Source organism: Pseudochaenichthys georgianus, chromosome 12 (genome assembly GCF_902827115.2).
Source record: "Pseudochaenichthys georgianus chromosome 12, fPseGeo1.2, whole genome shotgun sequence".
NCBI lineage: Eukaryota > Metazoa > Chordata > Actinopteri > Perciformes > Channichthyidae > Pseudochaenichthys > Pseudochaenichthys georgianus.
Genome location: NC_047514.1, coordinates 9,819,854 through 9,833,393, shown reverse-complemented (window position 1 = coordinate 9,833,393; position 13,540 = coordinate 9,819,854). Strand labels below are relative to the sequence as shown.

Here is a 13,540-nt window from a genome sequence, read left to right as displayed (position 1 = left end):
CCTCCACTGGCACTCAACATCTGTGGAGCGATCTGCCACATGGCACATATTGCCAATGCTGCAGCGTGGCTGCATTTGTACATCCCCCGTGCACAATCACAGACAGCGCTCTGCATCGTGCCATCGTCTCCCATGCAGATCTGTACAAATAAAGTAAGTACCATGTTTGTTAGCATGCTATAATAGATTGAATGAGCAATAATACAAGGATGGTCCGGATCTGGGGGTGGGAGGGGTTATTTTTCCATAGTTTTGTCCTCTTGTCTGATTGTTGTTATTGTTTGTTTTTTCTGTATTTTTTGTAATTTGTGTTGTACTGGTTGTGATTGTACATTGTATTTTTCTAAATGTGTATGAATATATTTTTGAAAAACATTTGATCAACAATAAAAAAGGACTTGGTCAGGATCTAGACTCAGTGTGTAGTTAATTAATTAATCAATGCTCTCTACACATACCAGTGTACCAGAGGGAGTCACACACAGCTGTGCCTAGATAACCAAACAAATTGACAAGATAACCAAAACCCTTGAATCTACACAGCAAATAAACTCAAATGATACAACGAGATGTAAAAGGAGATCACACATACAGTATAGTCGATATAAAACTGGCCGCTTCAATCTGAAGAGCAACTAAAACAAAACACAGGAGTTTACCTTGTTCTTGTGAACACTAATGTTATCCACACAGCATAAACAGAGACCACGAAGTTCTTAAGGAGAAAACTAGTTCCTGAAACAAAACACGTTAGTGTACCTTGTTAGCTAATGTTAGCTAGCCTAGCTGACATTAACGTTACACATTGCACTCATATTACTCACCGAAACCTTGTAAAGCCGGTCCCGCTGCTCTTACAGAACCGACTAACTCCCCTTTCGTGTATGTACAGCTCTCAACTAGGGGTGCAACAACTAATCGACTTAATCGATTAAAATCGATGACCAAATTAGTTGCCAACTAATTCCGTCATCGATTAATTGGTGACGTCATCAAGTGTGTTTTACGCGCCGTTAAGCTCCAACGTTATTGGTCTTTTTATCGGTACTGGAGACATTTAAAAAAGATATGTCATGTATTATTTCTACATAAGCATTATATCGCAATTTTAGTGTCGCCAACTCGTTTCTAATACGCAAAAAGACAAACAAATGCGTCTATGATATATTTTCGATCTTTCCAATCCAGAAGAGAGATCTTTCTCTCCCCGTCAGTGTGCGAGGGGGCGGGGCAGTTGACACACACGCAGCTGCTACATGCAGCAACACATGGAGGAGATGGCGGAGAGAACGCGCTCCGAGGTGTGGTTAAACTTTACCCGTCTCGATGTGGACAATGCTCGTTACCAAAAGTGCAATAAGAGTTTAGCATGTAAGGGCGGTAACACGAGCAATTTGTCTAAACATTTAGCAAAAGTGCTCCACATCCAGACGGAGGAATGCACCGGGTTGGACTGTCTTTCTAGTAGCTCTGTAGCCCCATCCACGAGTAACGTTTCCACGTCACGTGTTATGTATGCTAGCAGCAACACACGGAGTTAACTACATTATACAAACATGGGTTAATGATTAGAGGTAACTGAGTTATTTATTTTGTTAAAGTTTCAGCTATTCTGTTTACAATTCTGTCATCAGATTATTTAATACGATTTGTTAAAACACTGTTGTTTCTTTTGACGTGAAATATTATTTATTTTATTTAAATAAACAGCAATGTTAATTTTGTTCACAATTTGTTAAGTTAATTTAATAATATATGTATTTTTGAATTAAGTATTCATCTTTATTGTCTTCATTGTTAGTTTCCACATGCCTAAAACAACCTCAAGCTAAATCTAAAAGTTGATGGCTAAATAAGAGCGCTTGAGAAATTGTGCAAGGCATACAGTAATAGTCCGAATAGTCTATTAATCGTTTCATTAATGGATAGATTAATCGATTATCAAATTAGTCGTTTGTTGCAGCCCTACTCTCAACGTGTCCAGACTTGTAGTGATGTTCACCTCGTGTTATACTTTTATTCTCATTCTGAAAGAAACAGGTGAAATTTGCTAACGTGACGGCCGTCTTTGTGATGGTGACGCGTATTGTGCGAGACTAGAGACCTGTAGTTCACTCAGCGGTTTCACACAAAAAAATGTGTAACTTCACAGTTTTACGACACATTTTTATTTTTTTGACTTGCAAAATATTCTTTTAAATTGACAAACATCATATGTGTCATTCGTGGCACAATTCAAACGGGATCAAAAGATAACCTTTCTCTCTCCATTGACTTCAATGTATAATTTTACGCTTCCGGGGTCCCATGGAGGCTCCCGGAAAGGGAGGGACTTCGCCTCTCTATTACTGAAGTGTCAATCAACACTGAAGATTTTCCGGGCGGGAGCCAGCCATAAGAGGCTTCTCAATACTCAAATTTCCCCTCCTCAACTCCTCGACTCCTCGGTCCTCCGGTAGTGACCCGGAAATGAATTTCAGCGTGCCATTTTGAAGGACGTCTCATTTCTCTAAATGCACACCGAGGACCGAGGACCGAGGACCGAGGACCGAGGACCGAGGATCGAGCGTCGAGGAGGCTCTCTGGAGGAGCTATAACCGAGGATACACTGATGGTTCCTCCACGGGTCCTCCGCGGATGCATTTCCGGGAACGGTGGCGGCGTGACGCACGGCCGGACTTATCTCAGCCAATGACAGCTCTGCATGCATCCCCTGGATATTATTTTAGAAACTGCTTTCATCGCAACGCGATGTTTACAGTGAGAACAGCTGTGAGGCCCGTGCAGAAAGCAGAGCAGTGTGTAAAATATATATCACTCAGTATAACAGGCCTACTCTCTTTGCTTTAGTTTAGTAGATATCTACAAAGAGTCCATATTTTTCTAAGAACATTTAGTGCTTCACAATAAAATACACAACGGCTGTAGCCTGATTATGCTTTAGGAGCTGTAGGTGTTTTCATTTCATTTCAAACCTTTATTTAACCAGATTGGTCCCATTGAGATCATAGATCTCTTTTTCAAGGGAGACCTGCAGCATATAGGTCCCACATGAAACATGAAACAATAAGGACATTATACATTATATTTACAGGATACATAGTTATAGACATTTACAAGTGCCCATTGTATCGGCAAGCATTTCATTTAGCCTAGCTTTAAAGACATGCAGAGGAATGAGATTGCTCAGTTTCAATTCTTGCTGAAGATTGTTCCAAGCATGTGTGTGGTAGGCCTATAGTGTCGGTGCGTGTGGTACAGTGTGTAGGTGCGTGTGGTACAGTGTGTAGGTGTGTGTTGTACAGTGCGCAGATGCGGCGGACAGACGGGTCTCAGTTGGTTTGATGTCCTTACTTTTAATACTTGCAAATACAACTTTTGGCCCGTAATTTCAATTCCCCATTTCAGCGACCAGAGAGAGGGGGGGGGGGGGGGGGGTATATCCAGTCTCTGATTGTGTTACGTTATTATGAGAGTGCTCTCATACTTTAAATTGCTTATATTTATATAAATATATGTGTGTCTGTGTGTGCATCTGTAGCCTGGTATTGCCTCATTATACCGCACTCTCAATGAACTCAAAGTAAATATGTGGGGGAACAATGTGCAGCTGATCTAACAGAGATTATAAAATATGACGAAACACTCGACAGCTGATGCAGCTGTTGTCACGTAATAATGAACGGACGTCGCTTTAATATGACCGCTCAGAGGAGAGGAGTTCTCATTTCTTTAAACGTCTGCTGCTTCCCCTCCTCTCTCCTCGGTTCCCCTCCTCGGTCCTCTGCTCGCATCTCCTGTGGGCGGGTCTAAGTATCGAGGAGGGGAGTCGAGGAGGGGAGTCGAGGAGGGGAAATTTGAGTATTGAGAAGCCTCTATAGAGGCGGGACCTTCTCAGATTACAGGCAGGTGCGAAGAACGCAGACACAGACAGAGGCAAGCAGCAGCGCTGAGCGGCAGAGCCATACATGTGTTTTGAAGGTAAATCAGTTGAAAGCCGAAGTTCAATAAACATCCCAATCCCCTATGCTGAAGTTGCAAAAACAGCACGATCTATTGATCCAATTCTATCAGCTTCCCAGTTACACAGGGACGCGGGAAGTCAGTCAGAGTTGGGGTGCGTGCAGCGTCTCGCAGCGGAGTAACTGTGGTGCGGAGGGGGGGCTGCGAGTGGAGCCTCGCAGTTGTTCAGGTTGATATGTGAAGCTCATTAGCCAACATGTATTTAGCAAATGTTTAGCAAAATATTAGAAGTGAGGCTACTTCCTACTACTCTAACGTTAGGTCTACTGTAATAGCCTCACTTTTAATAGTTTGCAAAACATTAGCTAGCACTAGTGTTTTGCAGTTGCTAGCAGTTTATTGGGATTTTATGCTAGATAGACAGGCATTGGTTTGATATAATAAATTAAGCATTATTGTTAGTTAAGCATGTCAGCCTGCTGCCCCACTTCTTGTCTCTCTCTAACTCATAGCAGATGGCTGCCTGCACTAAAGAAAAGGGCTCAGAGAGGAAACCAGTTGTAAGATGTTTAAAAGTTCATTAAACATAATATATGCTTAAATGCATTTCAAAGAAGTTGTGTTGAGTTGTGTTGGAGTTTGTGTTATTCTACATTTTGACACTATAGATTTTCTGATTTTACTGCAAATGTATATCGGTTCCAAATATCGGTTATCGGCAGTGGTGTAGTGGGGATTTTTTTACTGGGGGGACGCTATTTTAAATTAGGTAATCCCAAACAATGCCAAACAAGTGCGCACACGCGCAGTGCACTCACAAAACGGGCAGACAGGTCCACAGAAACTACCGGTATGCTTAGTCCTACTTTACTTACTGTACTGCAAAAAGCAGACGGCGCTGTGCTCAACAGACACACACAGACTCAAAACCATGGACACACTGGCACGTTACATAAACAATGTATAGGCCTAAATTGCATAAACTACAGTATTGCAACTAAGCAGACAGCGCTGCTTTTCTCTCTCTCCACTTTCAAAATCTATTTAAAACTCATAACAAACAAACAAAATTCCCAAAGTTGTCCTGAAATTAACTTATTAAATAAACAAAACGAAATATATATATAGCCTACTAATGCAAACATTGAATCTGGACTGGAAATTATTCTGATTAGGCCTAGCCTACATTGCAAATAAGCAGACAGCGCTGCTTTTTTTTCACACACACACACACACACACACACCTTGCGTTTTGAAGACTGATACATCAGATATGGATGAACAAACTTTGCAGCCCAGTTTCCCAGCTTTGCAGTCTATCCACGGGTATGTCTCGTGTTTCCTCCGCCACATCTCCTCCGTCCATACCTCTGGGAAAGGTGAGCTTGAGCTAGCCAGGGGACCGTTGCTAGCGCAGCTAACGTGCACGTTAGCTAGCATTATCCACGTCTTTAGGCGGCTCTTCTGATGATGTACTGTAGTACTAGTAGCAGCTTCACTTGTAGCTTCGGTGCTGCTAGACTCTTTCTTCTTGTGAATTATATTCTTTTTAGAAAAGAAGTCAAGTAAAAAATGTTTGCCTGCCATTATAGAGCTTTTTCGTTAGCGTTCTTGAGGGAAAGAGCTGCCGCAAAATCGGCGGGCGGTAAACTGGCCGTGGGTGTGTCACTGACACACCCCCAGCTCGCCGCGGGGTCACGAGCGTGATGACTAATCATAATTCTTTAAGGAAATCGTTTTTATTTTTTATTATAATTACTGTGAAATGTATTATGTTTTTGTCATTATTACAAAAAATACACACTTGCAACTGATAAGACTGGCAATGATTTTATATTTATTAGACTATTACAAAAAAGATCATGCTCCAAATAAGTGGGGGTACGGCGTACCCCCACGTCCAACGCCCACTACATCACTGGTTATCGGTCTCCTTGATTACTAATAATCGGTATCGGTATCGGCCTTGAAAAAGCCATATCGGTCGATCCCTAAACCACATACACAAAGAAAAGCTGCAATTTCAACATGTCCAAGCATCCTGTATCATAGCCATGCTAATCATGTTTATAATAAACCAAACCGTTTGTAAATCAGTCAAGATTTCAGTGAGTTAAGAGTATTTTTGTGCAGATCACTCACCTTACAACAGCTACCATAACGCGAATCAGAGTAACTGTTAACTGTAGCAAGATGGCGGCCGGTCAGCTACGCTGGAAAATCTCCCATTAGCCATCTAGTGTTTATATATATCTATGGTGACACTGCCCTTGTTCTTATTATATATACATCCATGATACTGCCGCCCAAAGTCCCCGGCCGGAAGTCCCCGGAGATGGGGACTGGCTTCAGTAGAAGCTGCTGGGACTCCCAGCAGCTTCTACTGAAGCCTTCCGAGTAAATCGCAAGAACGCCGACACCTCCTCATCTCCACCGCTCCCATGTTTTATTTTGTGTTGCCATAAATTAGTCTCTCTGCGTTTCTGCGCTGGGCTAATGCTAATGCGAGGATAATAAAATGGCGGCTTCACAACACCTTTTGGGAGTTTTACGGGGCGTGGTTTGCAATCCGCCCAGCCAATCAGACATAATAACCTTTTTCTCCCACGAAAGTCCCTGTTCTCTAGCAGGGACGGAAAAGGGGGTGAAAAGGTTCACATTAACTAATTTTAGTTCCGGCTCTTTTTGGTGTGAACGCAACATTTCGGAACTATATCGGAACTAAAGTGGGAAAAGTACTGCGGTGTGAACGCGCCTATATAGCGTAGCACCGGCTAGCGGGTACTTTTTCCCTCAGGCCATGGCCAGGGCTGAACTAGTGACGTCAACACTCTCGACTGCTGATTGGTCAGAGAGAATCGTCACAAGATCGCGCGCGAGATCATCCCTAGCGTCGCATATATATCTAGAAGCAAGCTTGCAGCATTTTTATACACAGCATTTTTGTAAACGGAGGAGCAACAAAAATGGCAACGTCAAAGAAAAGCATACCGTGGTCAACCGAGGAGGTGACGACGTTCCTACATCTCATTGGGGATGATAAAATCCAGCGGGAGCTCGACGGAAGAACTCGAAATTTGAAAGTGTTCCAGGATGTCTCTGCACAGATGTCCGAACGCGGATTTTCGAGGACTTTCCTGCAGTGTAGGGAAAAACTGAAAAAGATGAAGAGTGAATATCGCCAAGTAAAGGACAACAACAACACGAGTGGCGCGGGTAGGAAACACTGGAAGTGGTTCGACTTGTTGGACCAGATTTACGGCCATAGACCGGCCAACGTTGGGAGGGAGGGAGGCCTGGACTCTGCAACGGCTTTACTGGAGTCCCTGCAAGGTACGCTCACTTCTAACAAAGAAGTCTATTTTATCATTACATTAATGTTCGACAACCCATGCTTGTATGGAGCCCCGAAGAGCTACATAGCTAGCTAAGGCAGATAGCTATTGTTTGCTAACGCCATATGTGCCATTGTTTACGTTCAGTTTTTCTTTTCTATAGTTGTTGTTGCTATTTAGTATTGTGCTGCAGTAGTTTGTGGAATTAACAAGTCATTTTGTTGTTCTAGATGATTACATTGGGACTAGTGAGGAGGAACATAACCCAACTCGACCACAGACACCAGCCGAAGAACCGACACCAGCCGAAGAACCGACACCAACTCAACCACCAACGCCGAGTGCCATCACGACACCGCAGCGTGTGGTTCTAGGTAAGAAATAGAAATGGCAAAACGACTGGAATTGTGTTTTTTTTTTAAACCTTGGATCATCCATAGTCAGTAATTAAAATAAGCTATACCACTGTGTGGAAATTCTCTGTTACAAGTAAAGTATTAGCTATTAAGCAGCTAATACAGTTGTGTGTGACATCCTATCATATACATATATTTATATTCATTATCAACAGGCTGGACATAATGTAATACACTTTCACAATCATTGTAAAGATCTAGGGCCAGAACTTTCTTTAGTTCATCCTTACTGTTGTTCTGTTTATACATGTTATTCTTATATCCTTGTGTGACCTGTACCTGTCCTGTGTTTTTTTCTTATTGCTAATTATTATCTTATTGTCACCCAGGCAAGAGGAAACGAGGAGGAGAGGATCGGACCCAGCAGGAACGGCACCATGAACAGCACATGGCCCAGCAGGAACGGCACTTGGACTGGGCCAAAGCGTCTGCTGAGCGGAGATGGGAGTTGGATGCGGCCTTGAGAAGGGAGGAGGCCGCCTTGAGAAGGGAGGAGGCCACTCAAGCAGAGAACTTCAACCTAGCCTTCCTGCGCACTCTTGGCGGGGTGCTAGGGGGACTGGGCAGCCGACGTGGCAGCCTTCCCTCTTCTCTCTGTGAGGAGCAGCAGGTTCAGCTTTCAGAACAAAGTAACACAAAATAAAATGGCATTCATTTTTTAAACAAAATATGTAGTGTAGTAATAGATTTATTTATTTTTCTTCTCAAGAGAGTACCAGCATGTGTATTTTATGTTAGTATTTCAAAAAAAATCCTGGGGAAGAATCCCCCCAGACCCCCCTTCAGGGGTTGGGTTTTCAGCATGTCAACTCTTACACCTGTGGGGAAATTGCAGGATTGGCTCCAGGTCGCCCTTTTTATTTCATACAGTTCAATTTGGATTGAGACCGGGAAATAATCTAAACCTCATGCATGGCGTTTCACTGTCAAGGGGGGCGATATAGTGTGTATGTAATTACATTGCCAATACTGACTTGAGCCCCACCACTGTATGGGTTAGCCCTACCACAGAATACCCAACAAAAATACTCTGGCGCTGCGACTGGGTATCGGTAAAAGTAGTAGTAGTACCGTTAAAACCTTAATAATACCCATCCCTATATATAACGGTATAGCAGTCACCAGTACTTGACCCTTTCCCTCTCTCTCTACAGGTCACATCACGTCTGACCCAGTTCAGACCTCCTCTGACCCAGTTCCAACCTCCTCTGATGGTCTGTGTAAACTGGTCCGCTGGGCTCACAGCCACGGCACCTTCTGCAGCCTCCTCCCCAGCCTGCAGCAGCTCACCTCCCACGGTACAGCGCTGACAACACAACCCGGTTCCCACGGCAGCAGCGTCCCTGTCGCCGTGTGGAGTTGTGCCGATGGACACGCATACAACTGGTCCCTCGGTGAGCATAGCAATGCTAACGGAGGCTCAGGCCATACTAGCAATGGTCAGGAGAGGTTTGTTGGAGGGCGTCCATCCAATAAGGTAAGGTAGAGATTTAACATCTTTGACTGTATTTTGCATTTCATTGCAAACCTAATTTGAGGTGTCCAGCACAGCTATAACACTTAACATGCACAATAAGTGGTGAAATCACGATGTCACAATCAAATGGCCCTTGAAATGTTCTCAAATGAAAGCATACACATCCTAAATTATATCATATTTATTACAAAAAAAAATAACACCTTACTTTAGTGCAGTGGTTCTCAAACTTTTTCTGTCTTTGGAGAGAGAAAAAAAGTCGGGGCCCCCCCAGCAACACAAATAGTCAGGCTCAGTGGCGGCGCCAGAGATTTATTTTGGGGGTGCTGTGGGGTAGCTTGACGTTTCATAGAGGGTGCTCAAACATTTAGGGTTTCCCAATAATGTACCGGGCGCTACAGTTGAATGTTCTACTGCAACAATCCCCACGCATATACACAGTGTACCTGCGACTGTTACAATGAAAGCTCGATAATCAGCTCACGGCATATAGGTGTGAGCAGGGGTAAAGTGCTATTTTTATAGGTGGTGTGTGAACCTCACATAGGGGGGTTTGGGGGTATGCTCCCCCGGGAAGATTTTTAAATATTGAAGTTAAAAGCATCAATCTGGTGCACTTTGAGAGCAAAATGAAGAGATCTATGGATACATCTATCAACACCCATATGAAACAGAACTGTAGACAGATTTACTATTTCTTTATGGATATTTTACAAATCACTCACCTTTTAAACTTTATTCATTTTTTAATGTCATATAGTATTTCATACTTGTTTTTAATTTATGCTCTTATTTTTTTTATAACTATAATGATCATATAAACGTGTGCCTCGGAAATAATTGTTTACATTAATGGTGACCAAAACGTTTGAGACCCACTGAGATAACACTGAGAGTCCTTTTATCTCACCGAGTCTCTCAGTCTGACAGGAGAGGACTCGCCTCCACTTTGTTGTTAAAAAAAACTCCTTATATTCGTTAGCGTAGCTCGCTAGCACCAGAAGCTAACATCAACGATCTCCGGTACCGGTGCGCTCTCTCTCTCGCGCACGCACACAAAATGGCTCGTTCCACACACACACAGAGCCGAGCTTTAGTGAAACACAGAGACCCAGACGTAATAGTACTGTACTGCATCATATTATTATTTTTAATAACCATTTTTCCTCCTGGTCTCTCGCGCCCCCCCTGTCATGCCTCTGCGCCCCCCACTTTGAGAACCACTGCTTTAGTGTATTCAGCCTTGAAATGCAGATGTTGAGGATTCCATTGCTCTCATTATCAGTGTCAGAAAGTGGGTTGATTTGATTTTGAAAAAATGTGTTGCGGTGCTTGAGTGGCTAGCTACCAAAGTGTCCTTTTGCATGTTGCACATTTTTTATTCCTAAATATAGAGCATTTAAATAAATGCCTTAGTTATAATAAGTAGGGGTGCAACAACTAATCGACTTAATCGATTAAAATCGATTACCAAATTAGTTGGCAACTAATTCAGTCGTCGATTCGTTGGTGACGTCATCACATGTGTTCTACACCCCGTTAAGCTCCAACGTTATCGCTCTTTTTTATCGGTACAGGAGACATTTAAAACATATGTCATATCTATTATTGCTACATAAACGTTATATCGCAGTCTTAGTGTCACCAACTCCGTTTCTAATATGCAATATGACTACAAAATGCGTCTATAATGTATTTTCGATCTTCCCAATTCAGACGAGAGATCTCTCCCCCGCCTGCTTGCGAGGGGGCGGGGCAGTTTACACACACACGCAGCTGCTACATGCATGCAACACTCACACACGGAGGAGATGGCGGAGAGAACGCGCTCCGAGGTATGGTTAAACTTTAGCCGTCTCGATGTGGACAATGCTCGTTACCAAAAGTGCAATAAGAGTTTAGCATGTAAGGGCGGTAACACGAGCAATTTGTCTAAACATTTGGCAAAAGTGCTCCAGATCCAGACCTAGAAATGCACCGGGTTCCACTGTCTTTCTAGTAGCTCTGTAGCCCCGTCCACGAGTAACGTTTCCACGTCAGGTGTTATGTATGCTAGCAGCAACACACGGAGTTAACTCAGTTATAAAAACATGGGTTAATGATTAGAGGTAACCGAGTTATTTATTTTGTTAAAGTTTCAGCTATTCTGTTTACAGTTCTGTCATCACATTATTTAATACGATTTGTTAAAACATTGTTGTTTCTTTTGATGTGAAATATTATGCATTTAATTAAAATAAAAAGCGATGTTAATTTTGTTCACAATTTGTTTAGTTAGCTTATTTCTTGTCAAAAGAACCATTAATACTATCGTTAAAAGGACCGGATCGATAAGCAGTATCGATATAAGTAGTAGTACAGTTAAAACCTTAACGATCCGAATAATCGATTAATCGTTTCATTAATCGATTATCAAATTAGTCGTTTGTTGCAGCCCTAATAATAAGTATCACACTACACAAAGTTTAGGGACATCAATGAGACACATTTATAAAAACGATATATAGTACAAATCGTGACTTCACTCTGATTTGGTACAGTTAGTAAACTTGAATTTCTCATGCACTCTCTATTACCATCCAGGTGACAGCAAAGGCGTCATGTGACCTGTCCTATAGTGAAGCAGCATCACATGGGGAACAGTTCAGCAGCGGATGTGATTCGTCGGCAACGGCTGAAGATGACTATGAGCCACACCCATCCAGAAAAAGAGGTGGGGCAACGGGAGTTGCACTTCCTGTGAAGAAGGTCAAACAGGAAGCAGACTCTGCAGAGGATTGTGACTCTGGCATAATAACCAAGTGGCTCTTACTTTGATGTTCCAGTAAATGGTCTAATAGTACTATGCAAAGTAATACATTGTATTGATTGTGTTGTTTTGTGTGTTGCCGAAAGCTGTTTTACATTAAAGCACCAAAAATACTGAGTATTATGAAGTAAAGCAAGTCTTTTTTCATTTTAGAAAGTAAAAAAAGCCTTTGTCCATGGGTTTGTATTGCTTAAAAATAGTGGATGACTGAAAATGTAAAACCTATATATAAATATGGGGCTAAAGACACCATCATATATTAGCACAACTGCCGTCTTCTGGTAACATTCTACCCATAGACGAAGGAATGTTTATTTTCCTTTTTTAATGTGTTTTATTTTAAAACAGAAGTGAGAAATCAAGATGCAAAGATTAGAAGTGAGGGGAAATCTGAAAAAAAAACGATAATGTGAGCTATATTAAGTACAATTACCTTTACGGTATTGGGACTTTCTGGCCCCATTTCTTATATGTGCAAAAATAAAACCTGAATTTCAATATATATTGAATGTAACACTTTTAGATTTCCTTTGCTTTCTGTAATGTGTGGCATTTTAGACCTAAACACTGTCCAATTATTTGTTCCACAAAAAGGGATAAATACAAATGAATCTGCTCCTTCCCTTTATTATAAAACATACAATATGAATAAGCAAATGGATTACTTTTAAAGGTTCAAAGCTGGATTTCACTTCACTAAAGAGTTCATTATCAGAGGCTTCAGGCTTTTCTCATCCTTTCATTATAGATAGCTGCAGATTTTATTGCACCACCTCTTACTTCTCTTTTTAACCTCTCCCTCAGCACAAACACAATTTCAAAAGTATGGAAGTTAGCTTATGTCCTGCCTGTAAAAATGACATTCTATGTAAACAGTCAGGTTTCAGAAAGCAACACAGCACCATCACTGCAACAATGAAAGTGGTAAATTATATTGTGGGTATCTTAGACAAAAAGCAGAGTTGTGCAGCTCTGTTTATTGATCTTTATTGTCGATCATCATATCTCTGAAGCAGAGGCTGGCCAGTATTGGCATATCTAGCCATGCAGTAGGGTGGTTTGTGAACTACCTCTCTTGAGTGGTTAAACATTACAAATGGTGTACCACAAGGTTCTGTTTAAGGTCCACTTTTATTCTCCATCGACATCAACAGTTTAGGTCAAAATGTGGATGGAGCAACTTTACATTTGTATGCGGACGTTACCGTGATGTATTGTGCAGGTCCCTCCATTAAGGAGGCTGTTGTTAAATTACAGGCTGTTTTTAATATTATCCAGCGGAGCTTAAGCTTATTTTAAATGTTGGTAAAACTAAAGTAATGCTTTTTTCAAAAGACACCATAGACCACTTTGGATATTGTTACTATAGGACAAGTACTTGAAGTGGATGCCTGTTATAAATACCTTGGTATCTGGCTTGATGATTGTCTCTCTTTTAAACTTCAGTTCAATAATCTGCTTAGAAAGCTGAGGGTGAAGATAGGTTTTTTCAGAAACAAGTCCTGTTTCTCACTTGAGGCCAGGAAAATGCTAGTCTCTG

General features: G+C 41.8%; 1 protein-coding gene across 1 annotated transcript; it reads left to right on the top strand.

Annotated features, from left to right (window-relative positions):
- Nucleotides 1-6,935: 6,935 nt before the first annotated feature.
- LOC117456653 (uncharacterized) lies at nt 6,936-12,172 on the top strand. The gene is made up of 5 exons (XM_034096589.2): nt 6,936-7,296; nt 7,529-7,672; nt 8,044-8,343; nt 8,869-9,191; nt 11,775-12,172. The coding sequence occupies exons 1-5, from the start codon at nt 7,071-7,073 to the stop codon at nt 12,006-12,008; spliced, it is 1,227 nt and encodes a 408-aa protein (XP_033952480.2). The 5' UTR covers nt 6,936-7,070; the 3' UTR covers nt 12,009-12,172.
- Nucleotides 12,173-13,540: the final 1,368 nt, after the last annotated feature.

What these genes read in the sequence shown, in the direction of transcription:
- LOC117456653 (XM_034096589.2), top strand. Translation starts at nt 7,071, where the DNA reads ATGTCCGAACGCGGATTTTCGAGGACTTTCCTGCAGTGTAGGGAAAAA. An exon ending in ACCGCAGCGTGTGGTTCTAG is followed by an intron (nt 7,673 to 8,043) that starts GTAAGAAATAGA and finishes ATTGTCACCCAG; the next exon opens with GCAAGAGGAAACGAGGAGGA. An exon ending in GAGGGCGTCCATCCAATAAG is followed by an intron (nt 9,192 to 11,774) that starts GTAAGGTAGAGA and finishes ATTACCATCCAG; the next exon opens with GTGACAGCAAAGGCGTCATG.